The 25,939-nt window shown below is 42.5% G+C and overlaps 1 protein-coding gene across 1 annotated transcript in view; it reads left to right on the top strand.

The window, feature by feature from the left end:
- STK39 (serine/threonine kinase 39) overlaps positions 1-25,939 on the top strand; it is a 310,033-nt gene that overhangs the window by 157,894 nt on the left and 126,200 nt on the right. The window contains exons 11-13 of the mRNA XM_021702774.1: positions 17,191-17,313; positions 17,411-17,440; positions 24,697-24,759. Of these exons, the coding sequence (XP_021558449.1) occupies positions 17,191-17,313; positions 17,411-17,440; positions 24,697-24,759 (216 nt within the window). The remainder of the gene's footprint in view (positions 1-17,190; positions 17,314-17,410; positions 17,441-24,696; positions 24,760-25,939) is intronic.

The raw sequence follows: 25,939 nt of genomic DNA, 5'->3' as shown, positions 1-25,939 counted from the left end.
AGCATCTAGAGCAGAGCTTGCCATGGTGGGTATGATGGCCAGCTTCAACAGGCCCTAGTAAGAACGGTCGTAGATTGAAAGTGTGGGCTCCTTGTGGATCTCGTTTAGATCCTGTTTTGGATAAACAAACGCAAAAGGCATTTTTTTTTTTTTTTTTTGGCGACAGTGGGATAAGATTGAACGTAGACTGTTACTAAATTCTACTAAGGAATTATTGATGATTTTGTTGTTTGTGAAAATGATATCGCGATCACGTTTTAAAATGTCCTTATGTATGAGGTGGTGCGCCACAGCAGTTACAGGTGAAATGACAGGATGGCTCAGAGTTGCCTGAAAAATACCAGAGCAAGAAGAGTGGGGGTATAAAGGTGAGATCGCAACGGCAGAATGTTGATAATCGTCGAAGGTGGGTAAATAAGGTTCATTTTACTATGCACACCTTATGTACACGGATGAACAGTTCCATTAAAATAAAGCTTTCGCAAAAGTAAATATAGTAAAATGTAGTGGCCCAGCACAGGACGGAATCGAAGGTCTGTTTCTCACCTGTTTCTGATCCTTCTGTGGCACGCGTGCCTCTGTTTCTGCATGGAGGGTGATAATCTTCCCGCCTTCCTGGCCCACGAATGAAGGAATACAGCACCACAGCTAGATCGTGTCTCTGTGGCTATAACACTGTGGCGCCCAGGATGTGGACAATAGTCTGGGCAGTTCCTCTCTCATCCTCAGAGGCTTGAGCCTCCCGTGGAGATGACCATGCAGGGGATTCCTTGTATCCACCCATTTTTGGTGGTGAATAGGTGAGACTTGGGATGACAGCTTGGGTAGAATGATCTATAAAAAGAGACGGGGTGGGGGGGTGCGCTTGGGTGGCTCAGTCAGTTAAGCGTCTGCCTTTGGCTCAGGTCATGAGGATCTCAGGGTCCTGGGATCGACCCCCTGTTGGGCTCCTTGCTCCAACCCCTGTTGGAGTCTGCTTCTCCTTCTCCTCGCCGCTCATGCTCTCTCTCTCTCTCTCAAATAAATACAAATAAAATCTTTAAAAAAAATAAATAAAAACATAAAAAGAGATGGAATGGGAGAGAGTAGAAATTTAAATATGAGGCATGTTTCTGCATAGAGACCTTATAATGCAATCATTGGCTCTTCTTATCAGTTCAAACTTGTGCTGGAATCAGACCCTTTACTCTTTCAAACCCAGATGTAAGTCAGTTTTGTGTGTGTTTTTTCCAGCTAAACTCCATCTGAAGTCTCTGCCCTTTGCAGACAGCGGGATAGCAAAGTGAGTTGGTTACAAAGGAAACGTGATTTCAGCGAACCAACACGGACTTGTTTGCTTCTTTGAATTATTCCCAGCATGGTAGGATATTAACAGGTCGTCTCAGAGGCAGATGGGCCCGTCCATTTTGATCATCAGCTTTGGTGTTACTTGGCATTCGGAATGATGACTTTCCTCTCAGGATTTTCAGATGCTTAGAGGATGGCCCAGAGTTTTCTTGACACCAGCTGTTGCTTTGTTTAAGGAGGTAGAATAAAGTAGGCCCTTTAGCCTCCCTATACGCTGTCACCCATGTCACCACAATGACAGGGGCCGTGATGGCAAAGGGTAGTAGTTGTCTGAGGACATGAAAGAAGTGCCTGGAGTTGCTGGTTGAAGTATCTTGGCCCAGAACTTCCCTGTGTCTTTATGTTCCAGCGTAGGATTATTTATTTATCCCGGCTAACACTGCTTATGTGTCTATTATGCACTAGTAGTCTGTATTAGGTGCTGGTTCACAGAGCAAGGCTTTTTGTCCAGTGCTGCAAACTCCAGTTACGTTCTGGATCTGGGGATTACCCAGGCATGAGGCATGAAAAGGGCTTCAGGAAGTCCTAGGGTCTTAACTTGCCTTTTCCCTCATTTCCCTTCTGCAACGGTATGATGCTGTATCTCTAGCCCCTGCCATCCCTCTCCACGGGGAATGGTTGGAGAAGGATGGGGAGAAGTTCTCTCCTGGTTACAAGTTTGCTTTGGCAAAGCTCTTCTTTCCAGCAGAAAAATGTTATTTATTCATTTGGCATATATATACTTGGTACCTACTACATACAAGGTACTCTAAATAGAAATATAAAGACTCAGAACAGATTTAACAGTGCGTTACCCCCCAGGGCACGCGCTATCCCAGCTCCAAATTTCCTTATGTGCTGGACCATTTTCTTAGTATCTTTGGAATTTTGTAGCAAAGACCAGATGAAGAAAAACAATAGAATCCATTATTCTGTAGACATAACATGGAAGAACACAAACTCACCCACCTGGAATAGAGAAATATAAAGACAGGGCATTAATAAGCACAAACTCCTATCATTACATTTCCTACATGTAAAAAAAATGTGATGATCGGTTCACTGACCAGACCAATTGTTTCTTGTAATGGTGAGTCTTCATTTGTTGCATAGAAATCAAATATTAAAAATGTTGGAAATCTTACATTGTCACATTTATTGTAATGAATGCAGGTGAATGTAAATTGATGTTCTTCCTCTGACCCCATTGTCATGTCAGAGTTTCAGAAGGTTTTTTTTTTTTCTTCTTTTTTAAAAAATTTGTTAAGCAACTCATCTTTTCATCACTCCCTCCCATCCTGGAAAAGTCACAATCTTTGAACATTGTTTAGAAGTAGAAAGTAGTTACTTTTACTTTCGGTGTTATGCACTGCAGTGTTGTTTGACTTTAAAGCGGTATGGACATCTTTCACTTTTAAATATTTGTTTTTTGACAGCATCACACATAATAATGATAAAAATTCAGCTGATGGAAAAGGACATACTGGGTGACAGGCAGAGAGGAAATTATCTTCTTTGCTGCTGATACTCCTTTAGCAAAGTATTCTTGGCCTCTCTCTGCCCAGTGACTCCCCTGATTGGTGAGTTTGGAGGGAGACATCAGCTGTGTGGCCCAGCCCCTTCCCCTCCCTTTCTCCTGGCACTGGTCTGCTCACAGAGAGAGGTGCTCAGTCAGGTCACTGCGGCCCTGCTGTGTGAGGGAATGTGCTGGGCAGCCTTGCTGAGGACTGGATAAGGTTAGTCTTGTCTGAATCCAGGGTCAGTGTGGTAAAGAGGGTGGCTGGCTCAATGTTGACGCCACATTCTCAGGTATCACCTTTATAAAGAAGAAGGACAGTGTTTTGACCTCTGTGTACTTATTGGTCTTACTTCTAAATTGCTTCAGAACTGGAGAGGGGGAGAGGGATTTGGGGTTCCTTAAGGTGTACAACTTAGTGAAAAAGAAGTTCCCCCTCTCAGCCTAGAAGCCATCACTAAGTCCTGTAAACTCTTTCAGAAATGCTGTGTGCATATACAAATGTACCTAGAAATGTGTATGTGTACCTCGCTTACTTTTTTTTCTAAATCTTTTAAAAAAGATTTTATTTATATATTTATTTTAGAATGAGAGAGAGAGAGAGCGTGAGCCGGGGGAGGAGCAGAGGGAGAGGGACAAGCAGACTCCCCGCTGAGCGTGGACACAGTGTGGGGCTCGATCCCACCACCCTGAGAGCATGACCTGGCCGAAACCAAGAGTCGGACGCTTCACCAACTGAGCCACCCAGGCGCCCCTGTACCTTCCTTACGTTTATGTTAAACAGTGAGGAACAGTTTTGGTTCCCTGCTAGCTTTTTCCACTTTGTATATTTTAATGATCTATTTGATGCTTATTATTAGCTGCATACTATTCCATAAAATGGATGTTGTATTGATCTTACAACCAAAAAGAATAAACACGATTCCATTTGAGCTTCGTGCTGTGATGAACTGAAACTGTAAGGCTCTGCTGCCAACAGGGACAGCAGCTGTGTGTCATGCTTTCACTTTCATACGGAAGAGCCATATTATGAATCTCAGGGTGACGAGACTTGGCTTTCGGTAATGGAGAGCACACTGCAGATCTTCTATGTAGGGACCTGCTTTTTCAGAGAACCTGTTGCTGACATTTAACTGGGAATTATAAGCTGAGTAATAGCTAAACATATCTTTAGAGCAGTTAGTAATAATTTTTATGAAGGAACTCTTTGGTACGAACATCTGAGTTATTCTAAAACGTTTGTGTGAATGCACATATTTTAAAAACCAGGTATCTGAGTGAAATTATAATATTACATTCTCTGTATTACATGCTGCGTAAGAGTTACTGAGTCTATAAAACTCAGTCCATTTGGGTATCTTCCATGGGTGATCATTCCCTACGCGGATGTAGCTGTTGCCAGAACATTTCCAAGATGGTGGTGTTGGTTCTGTTATCCAGAGTTAACGCGAAGGATGTTTAACCAGTAACTGAACCCTAATCTTTATGTTGGGTGTTTTTTTATAAGGTATGAATCTAGTCTGTATTAAGTTATTGGTAGTTCTTATCACCCTAGTTATTTTTCATTTTATTGTCCTTTTTGTTCAACTCGTTATATTTCATCGGGTGACATTGACATATCCCCTTACCAAAAACCAGTGGATGCTGTGATTGGTTTTGCTGTCCTGCCGGCTAACTAGTCTTTTATGTCTCAGTACCAGTAGGCTGCTGGATTTAGTGGGTGTGTGAGTTAGGCTTCAACGAGAGAAACAGAACCGGTAGGAGATAAAGAGATTTCGTGCGAGGACCTGGCTTTTCGTGACTGGGGGCGGGGGCAGGTGGGGCATGCCAGATGTCTGTGGGGGCAGGCCATCAGGAAGGGCAGGGCCCGAGTCTCAGGCCCTGCAGAAGCTGTTCCGGACAGTTGGAATTTCTTCTTCAGAGAAGCCTCAGCTCAGCTGATAAGGCCTTTTACACGGATTGCATCCAGCCCACCTAGATTATTAAAGAGAATGTCCCTTGTTTGAAGTCAGTTATGGATTTTAATCATATCTGCTAAATGCCTTCACAGCAGTGCCTAGGTTAGCATTTGATTGACTTAGCTGTGGACTGTAGCCGAGCCACGTGGGCACTTAAAACCGGCCATGCCAGTGATTCTCTGTGGCTTGTTAGAATTCTTCTGCTTCTAGTGGTCAGTTAAGCACGGCCTGCTTGGAGCTACAGGGCTCCTGTCTGCTTCCCAGCCCTCCTGCAGTTAACTTTGTGACTTACTGCCATCTCCACAGCAGCCTCGTTTCTGCTCTGGTGCCAGACATTTATTTTCTCTCTTTCTTCCCCCTTTTGGTTTTACATGAAGTGTGTTTTCTCATCTGTGTTATTTGTCTTACCAGGACAGAACATTCTCATTGTTTTCTTTATTAGCTAAAGTTACAGATCAGCTTGGCACCCATTCCAGCAGGAGCTTTAATTCTCAAGGACAATAGTTGCAAAATTGGATGCTGCTTTCCTGGCTCCTAGCTGTTGTCATTGTTCTTTGTCACCCTAACTTGGGGAAATGCCATATTGGAGGTTTGATAGGACTAAAGCAGAATAAGAAATCTGATTGCTTCTCTGGGTTTTGTGCTGCTTCCTTAGAATAGCTCCCTCCCAGCTTCCAGAACATTCCCTTTCAAGACATTGCCCTTTCATGTTGGGTGTCCAAAGTTACGAAATTCCATTATCATTATCTGAAGAGCAACATTTATCAACTTTGATTCTTTTCACATTAGAAAATGTTAAAGCGTTGTAAGAAAGTTGCTACAAGTGTCCTTCCCTGAACTAGCCCAGTGTTTTGAATTTATTATTGAATTATTAAAGTCTTTGTTTCTCTAGAACTTTTTCTAATTGCCTACAGAGTATTTTAATATCCTCATTCTTTTAGTCTGTCCTTTTATGTTCTAGAAAAAGGGAATGCCAAATTTTAGCAGAACTAGATAAGCATTGAATTCCAAGAGGTCAAAAAAAAAACGTCAATGTGAGTTGCTGGCGAAAAGGTTCAAGATTGGGTTGTAGCCACTTATCTACGATTAACGGAAAAGGACTTTTTTTTCTTTTTGGTGTTATAATGAGTAATAACATGGTCTGATGGAAATGATTTGTAAGTGTAAATTTAAATCCAAGTGTGCAGAGGCCCAGAATGTCCAGAGTCAGAAAACACGGACCACAAAGCCCCAAAGTATGGCAGAGTCTGTTATCTGTCTTGGTAAGGGGTATCAAATACAACCTTCTAATTTTAAAAAATGATGAAGTATACAAAAATGAAAAATACATCACCTTATCACCATCCTTATTCTGATTATCTGTTGCGGTGTAACAAATCACCCTAAATTTAGCAGCTTAAGACAACAACAGCCATTTTATCAAGTTTCTGTGGGTCAGGGCTTCGGGAGAGCCTTAGCAGACCGGTTTCTGGTCTCATGAAGCTGCAGTCAGATAGTCAGGTGTTCCCCTCACGAGGCCGGTCTGGGCTGCCTGCCAGCATGGAGGCCCCACAGCACTCAGGCTGCTCACCGGTTGGCCACAGGCATCAGCTGCCAGTATCCCAGTGGGCAAGAGGGAGGTTGCATCACTTCTCCTGACCTGGCCCTGGAAGCCACATCACTTAGTTCTGTGGGCTACAGGTGGGGCACAAACCCACTCAGATTTAATTAGAGGGACTCCCATCTCTTGATAGTGGAATGACAAGATTCTGGAAGAACACCAGGGACAGGAGCTATCATTATGGGCATCTTTGAAAAAAACATTCTGCCGTGGTCTGCCCCCTGGCTGCAATAATTCACATCTCTCCCACGTGCAAAATACGCTTTTCCGCTTCCAAGACCCTCTGGAAGTCTCTTCCCATTATGGCCTCAGGCTCAGGCTCAAAGTCAAGGACCTGGCCATCTAAATTGGGTCTGGGTAAACAAAGGAGGCTCCTCAGGACCAGTTTCCTTGGGTATAGCTCCTTGAGGACTGTTCTCAGTTATCTGCCCAACACACACCCAAAACCCAACGGGAGGACAGGCATTTTAAAGGCCTGCCCCAAAGGGAAAGGAGGAGAGACACAGGTCCCATGGCGATACTGGGAGTTATTGGCCAGGTCCATTTCCAGTTCCTGTTCTGCTGTTCTCTGTGGCTCTTGGTTCCACTCTCTGGGCTCTTGGTTCTGCTCAAGTCAACCTTCCTTTTCCATAAGCATAAGAACTGCTCAAGTCAACCTTCCTTTTCCATAAGCATAAGAAGAGCCAGCATTTGCAGCTGAGTAGCCTTCTCAGACTGCTTCCTGCCCATAAATTTTGGGGATCAAAAGGCCCTTTTCATTGTGTACTCTGTTTCTTTTAGTCTAACTTGGCAATAATTGCATAGTACAATTATTTAAGAAACTTTGTGGGTTTTCTGTGAATCTTGATGGGTTCATGGCAAGAGCCAAGAAGACCGCAAGATGCGTTGTCCACCTTGGGCTCCCCTCCGTGACTGCTGAGGGACGACCCCCATCAGGTTCTCAGAAGCCTTGTTATTTCATGCAGAGTTTCTGTAAGGTACACTTTCCTAAGATCCTTAGAAGGCCTTGGGTCTGTTTAAAAGTGTCTAGGAGGCACGGCCTTAGATCTTTCTGAAATCTCAACAAAGTGTCACGCAGTCATACCCTGGATTTGATCCTTGCGGGGAAGCCATTTCTTTTTTTTTTTTTTTTTAAAGATTTTATTTATTTATTTGCGAGAGAGAATGAGAGACAGAGAGCACGAGAGGGAGGAGGGTCAGAGGGAGAAGCAGACTCCCCGCTGAGCAGGGAGCCCGATGTGGGACTCGATCCTGGGACTCCAGGATCATGACCTGAGCCGAAGGCAGTCGCTTAACCGACTGAGCCACCCAGGCGCCCAAGGGGAAGCCATTTCTTAATTTGAGAATTGCTTGACATCAGGAGAGGCTGGGAATGAGGAACGGTTTTATAGGTATCGGTGTGTTCCTTAGCTCATCTCTCTGCCCACATTTTATCTCAGGCCGTGAGCAGAAGCCAGGTGTAGGCTTGCCTGGAAATATCCGTAGCTGGATCACTGAGTCTGTTGGGGATTTCCATTTCCCACATTACCGTAGACAGCAGTGCCAACCCCTGTCACTGGTGAGCGGGATCCTCTCGTCCCCTAGCTTCCAGTAACGCAGTCTTCACTTTCCTTTAAGCCCTCACTGACAGCCTTCCTCACACAACAGACCTTTCATTTTGGGGAATATGGGAGGGGCTCGTTCGGACTCCGGGTCCTCACGCGGTCGCTGTCAGAGTGGCGCTAAAGCCCTTGGGTCCGAGCCACCGAGGAGGCCAGGCAGCTGGCCACCGGGCTTGAGGTCACTCCCTGTTAGGGAGATTTGTTGCCTGTCAGCAGGAGCCGGAACAATTAACAATACTCTTTTCTTTCTGGCTTCTGTCACCCTCCGGTCCCGGTTGCTCTCCTGCTCTGCACTCAGGAATCCAGATGTGATCTTTCTCCCTCCCCCGTGCCCGCTCGAAAGCCTCCTGTGTCTTTCTGTCGTCTGAGTCCCAAGCCCTCTGACTTGGTGTACGACAGAAGGTGCAGACGCACAGGCCAGATTTATCCCACAGACACATCGTTTTTAGGCTGTGCAGAGGGATTTTTTTTTTTTTTTTTTTACTTGACATACTTGTTAACATTTAAAAAATCAAGAGCATTCACATAAAAATCCAAATTATCTACTTTTGCAGAAGAATCTGAAGATCGGGCCACACGGGGGCTGCCTTCATGTGGCAGTGGTCAGCTAATGCTGGGCGCTCCCTTTAGGTGGGACAGGCCCTCTCCAGACCACGCAGTCCTCGCCGGGTCTGCTCTCCATTTCCCGCCTGGCTTCTGCAGGCCGTTGAATGTGCCTTTCTTATGGTACGGGTTCTTCGCACAACTTTTCCAGTTTTAATCTTAGCCATTTCCTTAAACCCAACCCCTGGACCCCAGTACTTCGCGACCCAGCCACATCACCTGAGTGGGCAGAGCTCCGTAAGTTCTTACCATCTCTCCAGGTGGAATAATGTCTCTGCTTTGTGTTTGGGGAGCTCTGACTGTCCTTCACCGACCAGTCTTCCTCTCTTCTGCAGTCCCGCAGCCTCCTATCTTTCCATTTTATTGACATCATTAGCTTACAGGTCTGTCCACATCTGGATGGTGAACTACTCCGTGGTGTAGACTTTTATTCAGTTTATCTTTCGTCTCGAACTTGATCAAAGTAGGTATTGAATAAAACTCTGCTGACTAATGAATAAATTAGTGATGCTTTAAAAAGGCTAAGGGTAGCTCTCTGCCCCGAAGGAGTAGACAGTTCAGTATGTCATCCATTAAATGTAGTACAGAGTAGGGCAATATAAAGTTGCAGGCACAAATACCACTTGGGAGAATTGGCAAAAGCTTCTTGGATTAGAAGGAAGGGGAGAAGTGGAGAATGAGAAGGGCCGATCAGGCCAGGGCATGTGTGTAATACATATGTGAGAAGGGGAGTTGCGAAAGTGTGGCATTTGTACATAACTGGATTGCGGGGTGTCTTAAGGGGAATGGTGGGAAAGAAGTCTTGAAAAGGTCTTTTGGAGCTAGGGTGTGGAGAGACTGGAATGTTAAGGGATCTGGACTCGTTCGATAGGCAATAGTGAACTCTTGTCCTTTTTTTGGCGAGAGTGCTAATGTCATACTAGTGTGACTAGTATGAAGGACAAAATAGGCAGGAGATGAGTGGCCAGGAGGTTGATAAGCAGTTTGTTTTAACAGGAAGGACAAAAAAACCAACATTGAAGGGGGACCTGATCTAACGCAACAGCAGTGGAGGAAGTAAAATTTGCAGAATATAATGTTTGGTAGATTTGGGTTGTGAGAGAGATGAAATCGATTAGTGATAACAGCACCTGTCATGTCTTGAGTATTTGTTATGTGCCAGGCATCATGTTAAGAACTTTATAGGACTGTGCCCCTTGGCCAAGATGACCGGGGGTGGGGGAGGAGGAAGGAATTTCAGAGGTGCTGTTTCATTTTAACCCGAAATGGAATTTTATTTTAAATCCTTTGTATTTGAAACAACTTACAGGAAATACGGGCCTTATTAAGCCACTATCTAGTGAATTCTACATGCAGATAGTTTCTATAAACAATTTCTATAGAGAGAAATAATACATTTCTGTATTTCTGTTCTTCTGGGGTTAGAATGTGCGAACAGAAACGTAAACTAGACCAGTACTTTTCTATCTTTCACACTTTACTTTTCTCATATTCTATCAAATAATCAAGGTTCCAAATTGTTATAAACAAAATGAATAATTTTTCAATGACATTTATGTTTACTATCGATTTACTGTCATATTAATATCTACAGGAATTTTGAGAACTTAATTCCATGCTTTAACTGGCAGTACAGAAAATCTATCAGGTGTAAAATTATTGATCTTGTCGGCAGAATTTATTGTACATTCCTAATTATAAAGGTAACTTGAAAATAAAGGAATCTTTATTTTCCAGATCTAAAGATTAGGAAAAAAATAAATGTTCTGCTGACTTTGAACATATTGAACACCTAGGGACATAGAAGAAATAAAATACCGATAAAACTTATAATTATGTGTAACTATGATATATAACACATTATACAAAACAATTTTATTTGGAAATACATCATTTGTTTTCCTTTCTTTTTTTTATTATTTATTTGAGATAGAGAGCAAGAGCAAGTGAGAGAGAGAGAGTGAGAGCGAGCACGAGCGGGGGCGGGGGCAAAGGGAGAGGGAGAAGCAGACTCTCCACTGAGCAGGGAGCCCAACGTGGGACTCGATCCCGGGACCCTGGGATCATGTCCTGAGCCGAAGGCAGACTCAAACCACTGAGCCACCCAGGCGTCCCTGTTTTCCTTTCTTACTTTGTATTGAGCAATGTTATTTAGTCTCTCGACTTGCAGGATTGGCATCAATCATCATAGATCCAGTTTTTGCATCACCTAACACAATTTTTCAGGGGTCACTCTTCTCACTTTCATTTGCATTAAAAAAGAATAGAACAGTTTCCTCATGATGCTTTCATAATAAATGTTATCCCAAGCCGTATGTGTATGTGTCAGTTTACATAATACAAAGATAGTTGCCTCCCTCAGATGTACCTCGAATGGTATGGTTGATACGTAAGAAGCAATTTGTGTGTATTTTAAAGGTGTGTTGTAAAGGTGAAATTTGAGAGGCTTGTGCAATAGGAATGAGATATTTGCCATTGTAAACTAGCTATTCCTAGGAATAACTACTAAGCTCGTGTGAAATGTCTCGGTCAAATTTTATAACATTCCCATGAAGTGAATCTTAACCACCTGTGGTGTGTTGGTAAATGTTGAAAACTGGTATTCTGGCAGTGAGGGAGGAGTGCAAATCCTAATTTGTATTATTTTCCAGTTTCCATTGTGTAAATACTCCTACTGGGGCCAGTTTTACGCAACCAGTGTGAGGTCAACTGTCTTGCAAACTTTGTGAAATTTTAACAGTGGACTCTCCTCAGCCAACTGTGACCCACCTCCAGCACAGAGGCATTCGCTAAGGTAGACAGCCCTGGAGAAGTGTCAGAGTGAGGCTGGGGGTTGAGCATTAATGAATGTGTAGATGGCTCACTAGCAACTGATCAGACTTTCGTATCCCACAGAGCATTTCAAAAACCAGACTGAGAGACAACGTTTCCAAGGTCATCAGCTTAGATGAGAGAGGGGAGGCCATGGAGACTGTGTGCTCTTTCAAGGAGACCGAGTCTGGCAGCCGTGTGTGCAGTTAAGACGGACCAAAGAACAGTAGTAGGACATGGAAGGACAGAGAACAGCAGAAGGAGAAGCAGTCCAGGTTTGGAGAGAGTGTGAAGGAAAAGAATGGGATTCAGCTGTGTCTACAAGATAGCATTAGGGCAACAGAGAGGAGCGTTTGTTTCATTACACAAGTGTGAAGTCAGTAAATCCTGTGCAGGAGAGGCAGTTTGGGTGGCCTACTGGGGACAGATAATCTTTTGTACTGAGATTAAAGAGTGAGGATGGGCCGAGCACGTGAAGGCAGCAATTAGAGATGATCTTCAGAAAAATGCTGAGTGTGGGAGGGGAGAGGGACGGAGCGACTGCTCGTGGAAGGAACAAATCCGAGCCTGCCCCCGCTTTTGGGCAGAAGTATAGGAGAGACTTGAATGTGTTTCTGGTGGATGTAGATGAGCAGGGCCTGGCTGGAAGTGTCTTGAAGGAATGGGTAAGTGTGTAGTTAAATGAGGAGCACGCAGGAGGTGTTGGCTTTCAGAGGAAAGGGGATCCATTTTCCTACATACAGGCGGGAAAGAGGCTAAGGTGGGTGGCGCGTGTGAAGGAGGTGATCAGAATCACGTCGAAGGGGCGTGCTATAGGTTGGATGGACTTGGTGCGCTCAGGGTGGCGGGTGGAGGGAGCTGTTTGAGATGGCTGGAGCTGGGCAGGATGGGGCTCCCCGGTGAGCCGCAGTAGCGGAGCCCGGCCCTGGAAGGTTGGGGTCAGACTCCTGCTCTCCCGTCCTGGCCCCGGCTCTCCCAGCTCTGTGGGTTGGGCCAGGTGTTTCACTTGTTTTCCCTCAGAAAAATGGGCGAGTACAATGATTCTCAGCTCACAAAACTACCCTGAAGATTAAGTTAATTAAGGTATTTAAAGTTCTCAGAGCCCAGTAACTGTCTTACATAAATAACAGCTGGTATTACGGGCTGGGGAGAGGGAATAGGCTAACAGCAATCAGCACAGCGCTTCTCCAACCTGAATGAGAATAGGAATCACCTGAAGCGCTTGCTAAAAGGAATATTATGATTTAGTGGGTTTGGAGTGGGGCCCAAGATTCAGCATTTCTGATAAAGCTCCCCGGTGATGCTGTTGCGGCTGGTGCGGGAACCACACCTTGAGTGGCAGGGTTGTGGCAGTCCTGATACCCGCCCCCCCCAGGAGTGGCCAGCAACCATCCGTCATGGCATCAGGTGCATGGCTAGTCTCCATTCGCTCAGGAATGAAGGATGGGTATATTTGGGCTGAGCGCCCTGACTTTCCTCCGGGGTGTGATTTGTACAGGAAGGGGCCTGGGGGTGGGGTATAATAAGTGCAGTGTCAGCAGAGTCAGCTGTGGGCTCCAGACCTTATAAGATGGGGGGTGAAGCCCGGAGGGGCTGAGGGAAGCGGCAGGGGGAGGGCTGCGGGCCAGAGAGCACAGTGAGGCCAGGTAGTAGGTGTGGGATGGAGGTGTCAGAGAGGTTGTGGGATGTAATGCCAGAGTATAAGATGGGGGACGGTAAAATATTTCCTGCTGAAAACTTAGTCTAATTTTATTTTATCTTTTTAAAAAGATTTTAGTTATTTTAGAGAGAGAGAACACAAGTGGGGGGAGGAGCAGAGGGAGAGGGACAAGCAGACTCTGCACCGAGCGCGGAGCCCGACGAGGCGGGGGGCGCTCCGTCCCACGACCCTGAGATCCTGACCTGAGCCGAAACCAAGAGTTGGACGCTTAACCGACTGAGCCACCCAGGTGCCCCTAATTTTATTTTTTATTTTTGATGATTTAGAAGGCTTTTTGTTTCCTTGGCAGCACCTCAGATGTTATAAACCGCATTTAGTTAGAAACATGTTTAATACTTCTGGTCAGTAGAATGCCTGATAAGGGAAAAGTTACTGGGTGTTGCTTTCTACCACGTCCGGATCACTCAGTCAGGCTGTATGTTACCAGGTGGAGAAGTGCAGTGCAGGATTCCCATTGATGGAGAAATCATTCCTCCTGGGAGACGTTAATGTAGCGGTGCGAACAGCGGGCCCTACAGCGTTGGACAAATGCTGCTAAATTTTGGCCAGTTTTTCTTGGGGTCACATTGATCCTTTGTTAGAGAAACACACTTTAATTTCTAACATGCTTAACACCCAGTCTAGATAGCTTATCTGCTGGCTGTCGCCTTCTGTCCTTCAAACCTTTTTTCCTATTCTGGGGTCAGGGCTCAATGTGAGATGTTGTACAGAGACCCCGGGTCCTGGTTATTTCTAGAAAGCTCCTGTTCAGAGGGGCGCCACTGGGAACATCCCAGTGACTTCCCCTTGTTGCTGCCATCCCGGCTCTGCCACCAGCAGTAGCCCGGGAGTCACACTGTTCCCTGCTTCTCTGTCTGAACCGGACTTCTTTTCTGGTGGGAATCAGGACTTTGGTTCAGTTTTTAAAATGGATTTTCATAAAAACGGGGTTTGGAGAAAGGAAAGAAAATAACCTTTCAGTAGAACTGCTCAACTGTATTTTATGCCCAGTCTTGGGAATAAATGTTACTGCATGTAAAACTTTGTCTAACCTCACTGTTGGACCTGAGGAATTTGTGGGCTCATGACTGAGCTCCTTTCTCTGAGAAGCATTGGATTCTTTTTTTAAACCCCCAGCTACCTCCTCTTGGCTTTACTAAGTTGTGAATTTGTTAAACAGAATGAGAGCAATGCAGTGGTAACCCCCATCCTCGTGGTAGGAGATGGGGAAGGGCAGAAGCCTTTACACATTTTTTTTAAAAATTTTTTTATTTTGTAGAGTATTCATCAGTTCCTAAATAAGAACCCCATTTGTTAAACAATGTGAAACTTAGTTGCTCTGGCTTTGGAAGGTAGGAGTTGTTTTCCTGGAGTCTCTGCAAACTCCCTGCAGGGATGTAACTTTGTAAAATTGCTTTCTGGTCTTTTCAGTGGAGGTCAATGTCACATAACCGTGAAACCTGGGTTTCAAATTATGCTGCAAGTTCTTTCCTTTCCAGTAAACCGAGAGAGGATGTTCTTAACAGGTCTGTATTCTTGTTCTCGCGACTCCTATACCAATATTTTCTGCTACGTAGATTTTATAATGTTTTTGTCTTAATTTCTACGTTTATTTGTTCAGTATTTATTAGTTAAAGGCCCATGTCACCATTTCTTTCAGTGCCCAAGGCTATAATCTTAGACCTTTTGCTTTATCTTTCTCTCTTCCAGCAAATAAAACTAGGAGGGAGACAGCCAGGGTTCTAAAATAAAATAGAAGGTAGCCATTTTATTGTCTGTGGTTGGAGTCTGCTTATAGAAACAGAACTGGCAGATCTTGTAAACAGAGAGAGGAGAAAGGGCATAAAGGAGATTTTAGGGTGTGAAGCTGCACTATGTCTGTTGTCGGAGACTTCCTTAGTGTAATCTCAAATATTAGTGCTTGAAGAATACTAACTCATCAGCCATGCTTGTTTTGTTTTGTTTTCTGTTTCAGTAAAGGTAGAGTTCTGTTTCTGATAGTTTTCCTTGTTTTCTTACTTCTTAGTTAATAGTATGTTTTGTAATAGATGTGGCTTTAAAGTCTTTTAATGTAGTCATTAAACACAGATTTTCCTCTATGTTGCTATCATCATGATGAATACTGCTAAGAAAATAATTTTATTGTATATGTCAACAGAAAATTATTTTCTCTAGGGGCGCCTGGGTGGCCCAGTCGGTTGAGTGTCGACTCTGGGTTTCCGTTCAGGTCATAATCTTGGGGTACTGGGATTGAGCCCCACATCGGGCTCTGCACTCAGCGTGGAGTCTGCTTGGGACCCCCCCCCCGCCCCTCCCACTTGTGTGCTCTCTCTAAAATAAATAAATCATTTTTTAGAAAAAAATTTTCTTCTATCCATTTCTTTGTAGTTTTAAAGAGCAGTCTGTTCTGAATGTCTCAAAGGACATTTCACCATTTTTTTCCCTACACTACTTTGCCAGCATCTATTAACACATTAAAATCAGTATCATTAGGTCTTTTCCAATGATTCAAAAAATGTAAATGGAAAAAAATATGTTAAGCACAGAAGGGGTTGTTTCAAAGGTGAATTCGGTTTTTTTGGAGTGGAGAGAAGCTTTTTTTTTTTTTCTTCTCTTTTTTAATTGAGCATAACTTTGCAGTTATGAATAAGAACTTTATTTTTTAACTTTCCATATTGAGGCTCAGATCTTCTAGACCAAGTGGTCAGGCTTTACAGGTTCCACATGATAATGTCTTTAAGTCAAACCCAACCCCGAGCCTGCACTGATTGTGAATTGACATTGACTGAACATGTATGTAAATCCTTACTTTACATTTAAGGTCTGTGGTATTTCCTTAGCATTAAGGAGGCTCCCATGATATAACTAACTAGTTTCTATTATGGAAAATAGTGTTTTCTTCACATTATAGTCTTTCAAAGTCTTCACAGGATGTTTTTAGACAACTTCAGTTTCACCGTGATCATTCAATGGTGTAAGTCTCACATTTGAATGGGAATCTGAAGGCTTTTTTCTTGCCTTAATTTTGTCCTTATAGCCCTGTGATTTTCAGTCACGTTCTGGGCCTTCATTTTCTCATCTGTAAAATGAGGGGGTCAGACTAGACCGTCTCCAGGGTCCCTTTCCCCTTGAAGTTTCTCCGAGTCAGTGGAGAAGAGTCATTGGCTCTTATGTTCACATGTTCATCTGCTACATTGCTTTGTTTAATTATGTCTGAGTCCATTTTTTTTTAAAATGCAAATTACTTTGGCCAGAGGCTCATCATTCTCAGTCATCCTGTCCCTTTAAAAAGTTCTGCTTTTTCACCCACACCAGGCATTTGGAAAGCATACCCCTGAATCACATCTCTACCCTAGTTCAAAAAAATGTTGAAATTCTTGCAGACAACTGATGTAATCTGTTTAGATTATCTGGCATGGCTGCTGATTATCTTGCTGTGTTTCAAGCAATCCCCCAAGTCTCAAAAGTGTTACAAGGTGTGTGAAGAATAGTCTGATGCTGTTTCATTTTGCTTAAGTAGGTTGAGCAGAATCCTGGGACAACAAGGGTGATGTCAGGTTCTGAAAAAAAGCGAGATGGCAACAGAAGAGTACTTGCTTTTTTTTTTTTGACGTAGGTTTTAGATCGCTGATATACCCCTAGATTCGTACGCTTCATTAGGCTCCCTGATTCCCCTGCCTTCCCTCCATCAGCAGTCTGTTGCTCACTTGCATTTCCTTAGGCAGTCTTGAAGCTGACCACATGGCCTTTAATGTGTAGTAATTAATGAAGTGTTTACTGAAGCAAAAGTGAAAGATGGGTTTGATCCCGATGGCTGATGTGTGTGGTGTTCTTCCAAAATATTTTATTCTTCATGTGTGTAGTAATGCATTTCGAGAACACGATTGCTTTGGAAAGAGGACACGTTTGGGAGTTTGCGGGCTGGGTGGTCCTTTTGGGTACTAACTGCTGTCCCTAATTCATACCCGGTCAGGGTATCTTCAGGGTAGGCGTGCGCTGCGTAACCCAAGTTGCTGTCCCAGCGAGCGCTGTTTGCCTTCCACTAGTGAAGAATTGGGCCGTGTGTTTCGATTCAGGTGAGAAGAGTTCCTGGGTCAAGCGGTCACCTTCATAAAACTGAGGACGGTGACTGGGAGTGGAGTGACGACGAGATGGATGAGAAAAGCGAAGAAGGGAAGGCAGCTTTTTCTCAAGAAAAGGTAAGTGACCTTGACGATGGTGAGCTAACCTGTGCACATTTTATTTTTGTGGCATTTCGTGGGTGCATGTATTAATGGATCTGCAATTGTTTTACAGTCACGAAGAGTAAAAGAAGAAAACCCAGAGGTGAGTGGTGGTTATTTATTTTAAAATTTTTTTGGCCCACTCACCCCCGCCCCCTCCACCACTCCTGGTGGCGTCAGAATGTGATCCATTTGAGGAAAGAGACTTCAAAATTTTGTTCTCGTGGAATAGCAGAAAAGTCATGTAGACTTTGCAGGTCCCAAATGTGAGTTACTCTTGGGCTTTATAAATTGGGGCAGATGATTTTTACTCTGAGCCTCCGTTTCTTCATCTGTCAGATGGTGATGATCATACTACTTTTAAATTGCTCTGAGGATTGATGAAATCATGTACATAAAATGCTCACTGGGTGCTCAACTTAGGACTCAGTTGATCTCAACTCATATTACTGTCCTTTAGAAAACACAGCAGGCATACAGGCTAAGTCTCTTCTAGATTTTTTAGTTTACAATAAAGCAGATAGAAACTGGTTGGAAACTTCACGTTGGATCTGTCTGTCTTGGCCTTACAGTGTCCTGGGTAGCTTTGTAGGCAAGGAACACTCGTCAGCTTCCCTTTGAGAACTAGTCATCTTTTGATTAACTTAACTTCCTCCATCTGGTTAATTATCCTAATGCCTAATGATGACTGTAGTTCAAAAGACTTGCCAATTCTCCTAGAGAAAATTTGAGCGTATTTAAATAGCTCCAAATATTTTATAGACCTAGTAATTAATGTATGCCTTGATAAATTCTCATTAAGAAAACAGAAGACTTTGGGTTACAAATGGGATCCACCCCAACTTTTATTTTTTTTTTTAAATTAGCAGACATTTCCTTTTGATGCAACGAGGTCAATCTTCCGTCCACTACAAGGGGCAGTTGCCAGCTGGCCCTTCTGCGAAGAGCACGTCTGAGCTACAAGCCATTGTCTCCCTGTCACTCTCCCCTCCCTCCGGTCTCTTCATCCTTCCTGCCACACCAGTAGGCCTCCCCTCGGGATTTTTCAGCCTGCCTGCCTCCCCTTGTTACCTGTCCTTCAGTTCCTGTTTCTTCCTATGTTTATCATAGGAATTCATCTTTTTCATTTTGTACACAACATATAAGCTTCATCAAGGAAGTTATCCCTCCCTGTTACAAACGATGGTGATAAGCTCCACAGTAGGACCCATCAGCTGCACACATGTGCTGGCTTTTAGAATGATCTTAACCGGGTATCGTGAACTGTGCTGTCTCCCTGCCCACTTGCCTATTTTACCCACAGTGAAGTGTGGAGTCAAGGTTTTTCATCTATTTCCTAGAGTGTCTCGAACCAGAAGTGCCCATCCTGCCTAGAAATAGAACAAAATAATGTGATTCAAGTGGCAGCGTGATGCAGAAAGCATTTGTATTGGTTCACTATGGGACGTCTTTATCGGAGCGTATTCACCGAATCCAGCCTTCCCTCGTGCAGACTAATGGGTGTGGGTCTTTCCTCTTGAGGATTTAAGTTTATTGTGACAATATCCTCCTCTGTGCTTGTTGAAATTGCTGATAACTGATCTGTTATTTGGATATTAACAGTATCTTTTTGGCAAGAATATTTTCTGCACAGACAGGAAAGAGTAATGGGTAGCACGCTGACAGTTAATCATCCTCACTCTTGACCTTCTTGGGTGGGATTTGAAAGTCTTAGGCACTTCTCTGTGTCTCAGCTCATTTGATTTCCTAGAGGCATATGTCTGTTCTCATGCTGGTTCATAATTAAGGAACACATAGATAGCCTTATTTTTGTGAAAAGGTTCATGTCTTTGAATGTAAACACTTTTACCACATTTTAGGAATAATCAGCCCCCCCTGCTATTGCATAGCTTTTCAGGCCAGTTTTTTGTTTTGTTCTGTTTTGTTTTTCAAGGCTGGCATTTCAGTATCCTGAGCTGTGTTAAGAGCAGCCACAATGATGGTTCCTCTGTCCTTTCAGCTTTTAATTAAAGTAGCTCCCTGACTTGCCACCCACCTAAATCCACTTTTTGTAAGTGAGGCAAAAAGTATTTATATATTGCAGAAAGGAATTAGAACTGTTGAATGTGTAAATAGGCAACAAATACATGCACACACACACACGCATACTATGCACACTGTTTTAGTAGGTTTGGGGGATACATCAGTGAGGGAAAAAAACACGAAATCCCTGTCCCTGTGGCACTTACATTTTGATGGGAGCAGACCGACAACAAGCAACAGCCTTCATAAATCAGTAAATTTGTGGTTTGTTACAATGGAATAGGAGCAATGGGGAAAAAAATGGTGGATGGGAAGTACAGGGATGTGGTAGGGGATTATAATTTTAAATGGGTTGGTCAGAGTAGGTGTTATCGAAAGGGACGCAAGGACATAAAATTCTTCTTACGGAAGCATTAAATAAAAGTGGCTCTTCAAGTTTCTCTATTTTGCTACCCCTCTTGCCCCGTGTCTATTCCTTCTTTCCACAGAGGTGGTCAGTTTGCAATATTTTCTTCTAGACTTTTTCTGCTCATTTACATACAAATATGTAAATAAAGAAATCTGTATCCTATTAAAAATGTGGATGGGATTATAAACACCATTTCAGCTGGTGTTTCAGCTGGACAACATAGTGATTCCACAAAAAATGTTTTTTGGTTTTTGCAACTTGCGTTCTATCTTGGAAATCTTCCCATGTTAGTTGTTCTGTAGATCTGCCTCTCTTTTTAACTGCCAAGTAGTATTACCCTGGATGGATTGAAATGGTTAATTTAACCATTAACTTCTTGGTGAGCGTTTAGGTTACGATTACAAACTGCCTTCCATTCACGTTTTGTGTCTGCATATCAAGGGGCACGTGTGCAGGTGAAGTAATTTAAAGAATTAACTGATTATTTCGTTTGAGAAAATCTGATTTTGAATTTTTAATAGCTGCTATCAAAAGGTGAACCACTTTAAATATCTCACATTTCTGTTTGTCAATTGTGTCTCTGTAAAGTTGAGAGTAAAAAAGCAGTACCAATTTATACAGCCTCTGACAGGGTACCTTATATCTTTAAACATCTTTAAGGGTAAAAATGCTTATCTGTGCCAAATTGCACATTTAAATGCCAGTGTTTACATTTTAATAAGCTTTTCAAGGATGTTTGTCATTTAAATTGCAGTTTATTTACTTAACTAGAAGCCCTTAGAAGACAGGGCTAGTATTTTATTCATATTTGTGTTCCCATTGCATCTAGTGGACACTCTGTACATGTTCGTTGGTGATGTGAATACCCACATGCTGAAATAGACATTAAACAAGTGCCTGAAGAGGCATATCATATTTGTGAGTGGGTCAGAGGTGAGGGGAAAAAAAAATCAGAAGATGTTACATAATCGAGCTGAAGTTCAGAGACGGGAGCCCTACTTGGTAGTTCCACGTTGAGACAGAATAAGATGCTTCAATAAAGGAGGGAGTGTTTTAGATGCTTAATTTGTAAAGGCCAATTTGGCTTCCCTAGGAAGTATAAGGCAGAATGTCCAGGTATTATAGCATTTGTTGAAGATTAAGGAGGTCAGGGTGGGATGTTTGTTAGAGGGGCCTTGGGAAGGTGTGCCTGATATTCGGCCGTATTTGGACATCCTCTTAAATCCAAGAGAATTTCCAGTGTAACCTGGAAAGTGCCAGAATTACACCGCTTGTCTTGAGATTCATAGCCAATCCCATAGAAAAATTGGCCCTCCTGTGTTCCTAACCTGATGTTTTAGAAATAGCCTTGCCAAGTATTAGGTACAGCCTACTAGTAATTCATAGTTTATAGTAAGTAGATAATTCATGCTCATTTCATTTATTTATTATAATATTCCACTTGGATGGTGAAAACCAGTGGTGACTTAAAGGTGACTATATTGTTAATGTAACAATAGTATTAATAATGAAGTTAATTGAGCAAATATTTAATCTGTGCCTGATTTTTACATGAAGCAGTGTTAGGTACTGTGGCATTGTGGGAATTATATAAAGCAGGCTCTCTGCTTCTCATCTCTTTGGAGGTGGGGGTCGGGGGAGGTATTTGCAAGACTGGCTTCCTTAGGTGGGGTTTCCTAGTCTATATGCCATCCTATCTTATAGGAAACCTTTCAGCTATTACCTCATAATTGATCTTCTTTTTGACCCGTGATTTGGGAATCTGTTTTTGTCAGATTCTGAAAATAATACATGTTTATAATTTTTAAAATTGGTTTTGCTTTATATCCTAATTTTCTATATAAAAGTAAAATTGCCTTTATCTTTACATTCCCACTTTCTTTGGGTTTCCTTTAACCGAGGGAGACATTTGCTAAGGCTTCTACTAAGGAAGCGTTATTTTTACCCCAGCCCCTCTGTTAGGCATGAAAACAAATGGTTTGCAACCTTGGCTGCACAACAGAAAAACCGAAAGCTTTAAAAATGCAGATGCCTAGAGCCAGCCCTCAAATTGTGATTTGGGAGTTGGGGGTGATGTCCAGGCAACCCAGATTTTTAGAAAGCTGCTGATGTGATTCTGATACATGGCTAGGATCAAGAACCACTGGCTAAGAAAACCACACCACTTGCTCTGACTCCGGAAGTCCACACTGAAATCCAGGGAGATTGTGTGCTCAAAATTTCTGAAGATTTGTTTTAAATATCTATCAGAAATCGCCAGGTGGGAAGGTTTGTTGACCGAGGCCCTCGACAACCCATAAGAGCTATGTTGAAGAATTTTATTACAGAATCTAGGTGAGGTTAATTGTGAAAACGTTTCCTGACTCTGGTATTTTGTTCTGAGGAGGAAATAAATTGGGTGTGGATTTAGGTGGAGTTAATTTTACTAGAGGTTCGTCACAATGTGAAAGCTAAATTTATTGCTTATGTTGACTCATTGCTATTGCCTGATTATTAGAACTGCCGTTAGCTTTTTTTAGTGTATTTCTGAGGACATTGCGTTTTCCAAATGCCTGTCAGCTCTTATACATGTTTGTATTATATCCATTGGTAGATGGAGGCATAGATTTAATTTCTGCCTCCAAATTTATTATGCATGGCTTTGTCACCACAGATGGCTTTGACTCCATGCTTTCCTGCCACCATTTTCTAAAAGATGTTCTTATTTCTGGTGACCAGCTTTCTGACGTTTTGTCATAAACATTAGATTTGTCATCAGAAATCTTCTGTATTTCTGAAAACCTATTTTGCAATAATTTTAGATTTCGAGAAAAGTGACAAAGATAGTACAAAGTTCCCATACACTCTTCACCCACTGTTCCATTCTGTGTGAGCCTGGTTCATTTGTCACGACTAAGAAACAAAAGTGCTACATTACCATCAGCTAAACCACAGACCGTGTTTGTATTGCTCTAGTTTGTCCACTAATATCCTTTATTTTGGTCCCAGGATCCAATCCAGGATAACACACTGCATTTAGTTAGCCACAGTTATTTTATTTTTTATTTTTATTTTTGCCACAGTAATTTTAAAAATAGAAAAGGAGATTAGGCAGAGCCTTGTGGAGAATTAGCAGACATTGTCCCTTTCTTTTCTCTATTCTGGGATCTTTCCCTCTTTCGCCCAGTCTCAGAGGCCTATTTCCAGGGTGGTATCTACCATTAATGTGTTCTTCTCTTCCCCTTCTATGAAAACCCCCATTCCCTCTTATAACAAACTGTTTAAAAACAAAAAAAAAAATTCCAGGAGGCAAATTTATATTGGTGATGAATAACACCTGCTTAATATGTTAGCTTTCTTGTAAGTTTTTATATTTAAAAATGTTCACCCGTAATGGTAGAATTTGGGTGACTGGAGTTGGTTGTCAAGGAAGATGTTTTGCGCAAGAAACTTCGCTCTCCACCCCTCCTGTGCATCTCTGCATATTTTCCTGAGGAATCCCCTGTATCGCTTTTGTACCCTTGAGAGCCAGAGGCTGGTCTCTTCATTACCTGCAGGGCTGCACCTACAGAGTGAGGTTGCATAGGGCCCTTGGGGATCCAGCCCCCAGTCTAGTTAACTAGCTCTCCATCCTGATGATGGCCCAGGAATAAGGGAGCAGGGGAGGAGAGGGGAACCTCCTTAGGAGGAAGAGAGGTTTTCATCTCTAGTAAATGCCATTAAGGTTTTTCAGTTTAGAGTAGTCTTTTGACTAGAGGTAGAATATTCTGTAAGTGCTGATGTAGCTTTTGGTTGTATCTCAAACCTTAATTGAGATCATGGAATGAGTCAGCCTGAAGGATTCTTTACAAGAGATCATTTGGTGTAGGCCCAGGTCCTCTGACTGGTTAAAGAATGCAGGTTGCTTATTCATTTCCCCCCAGTATTTTACTATGAAAATTTTCAAATATATAGCAACAGTAAAAGTATTTTATAGTGAACATGCACATACCTACGCCTAGATCCTACCATTACTATACTTTATCATACATTTATCATGTGTACATCCTCCATCAGTCCATCTTCATTTTTTAATGCATTTCAAAGTAAATTACAGATACATTAGTACACTTCCCCCTATTACTTCATTACTAACGTAGTTATTTTGGGGAAGCCCAGAGAGTAAGAATTTTACGCCTTAAAACTTGCTGTGAGAAATTTCTGATGACTTCTGATTATTTTAGAGTTGATAGTAGTTTTAGAAAATAATACACACTTTTCATTTTCATTGCTGCTCCTCTTCTAGTTTTTTTTTTTTTTCTTTTTGGTCTATTCAGTTTTGTTTTGAAGGCAGAGGTCACAAAAGTAAAGCTTGAGGCAAAAATACGTTTAGTATCACATTAGGGTTGGATTTCCAACTCAAGAGAAAAAAATAACCTATCGCTTTGGCTTTGCTTTTGGGGAAATGTGTCTTGAAAGTCCAGCTACCCTTACGTATTTTTTAAATCCAGGGAAAAAATTGTTCCAAGTAATGATTAAAGGTCAAGTCATGGTTAAAGGTTACTAATCCTAACATCCTTTCGTTGGGGACCTTTAACTTTAGGCAAAATTCTGTGACAACAACAGATGGTCCTAGAGCAGATTTAAACTACCAAATAGTCCCTGCCTTTTCACTTTAGCTTGGTGGCTCTCTGAAAGCATAAGGATCACCCAGGGCGCTTGTTAAGGATGCACATTCTCTCTTTCTCTGTGAAATTCTGAATCCGAGGCTAGGCAGGGCCCAGAAAACTTTACTGTGCGTCCTAGGTGATTCCCATGAAGGGTGTCAAAGGACCACAGTTTGGGGCAAAAAACCAATTTAAAATTACTTATGCAAAATTGTCTCTGATAATCGGGACTTGGTGTAAGCACGCTGACCTTACTGCTCATTTTCGTTTCCTTAAGTGCTATAACGGTGTGTCTCTTGACAGATGGCGGTGAATGCCAGCCGTATACCCGAGCAGATACAGTCCCTCTCTGTGCAGGACTCTCAGGTACGTTTCTCCACCAGTAGAACTATTTTTAGGAAAACCAACATTTTCGGAAGATAGACAGTTTCAGGGCAGTCCATCAAAATTGGAGGCTTGTAAACTCTTTTTTTTTAATAGGTGTGGAGAAAAGAGTACTGTTACTATTGACCATGATTTTCAGGACCTCCAACCTTTAAATGATAGGTTCAAGAGCAAGGATTGATTACCACACTGCTTCTGAAATTGTTGGTACGGTGTGAAATCAGAAAAGGAAAGAAAATGACTCCCCATTCTGTTATATTCTAGCCACGAACCGTAGAATTAATTGATACTTTTTTTTCTTTTTGGCTCTCGGTTGGATTTCTACAACTTGTTTTCATAATTCTTTTACCATTGAATTTTATAGGCCAAATTATCTCTACAACTTGCCTTGTAAAAATAAAAGTCCGAGACTGTGAAATTTATTTATATTAAAAGTTACATGATGGAAAACATGCGCCATGAGTCGTGTTGGGTGCTGATGCAGGGTGCTGAGCAACACAGGGGAGGGTCATGGACATAGTACCAGGGTGCAGGCCACCATTCTGGTTTTGCTGTATAATTAATAGGCAAGCCCTTTTGCTCTAAAATCGTTATACTATCAAGCATCACCAGCCTTGGGATCACAACTCTGCCCCCCAGATATGCATATCCATCGATAAACTCATTTTCATCCTACCCGATGTGTGTTTTCTGAAAGCAGCTGTAAACGGAGGAGAGCGTGATAGGATTTTATGGTTGCAGGAAGCCTGTTTGAGATCAGACAACTAGTCCTTGGCCCTTATTTTATAGCCGAGGAAGCATAGACGTGCAGAGGTTAAGTGGTTCATGCAAGGTTGTAGAACAAGGTTATAGAACTAGTCAGAGCCAGGATTCAGTTTAGGTCTTTTTACTCTGAATCAGGCAACTCAGTAAAACAACTTGAGATAAATTGTGAGGACCGGTTGAGTGACAAAAGGCAAGTTAGGAATAATAATTTGTCAGAAGGCAAATAGAATAAGGGAAGCAGGAAAGGGGATTAGCATAACTAGTATTATGTAACACATTATAGTTGATAAGTCATTTTCATATTTACTATTTGTTCTTCCAGCAAACTTTTGAGACCGGTATTATCCCCGTTTTGTAAGTGGGAAAATAGGTTCAAAGAATGACTTGCTCGTGATTG

Source organism: Neomonachus schauinslandi, chromosome 3 (genome assembly GCF_002201575.2).
Source record: "Neomonachus schauinslandi chromosome 3, ASM220157v2, whole genome shotgun sequence".
Classification (NCBI taxonomy): Eukaryota; Metazoa; Chordata; class Mammalia; order Carnivora; family Phocidae; genus Neomonachus; species Neomonachus schauinslandi.
Note: the sequence above shows the minus strand (reverse complement) of the source record. Positions and strands in the feature narration are given on the sequence as shown.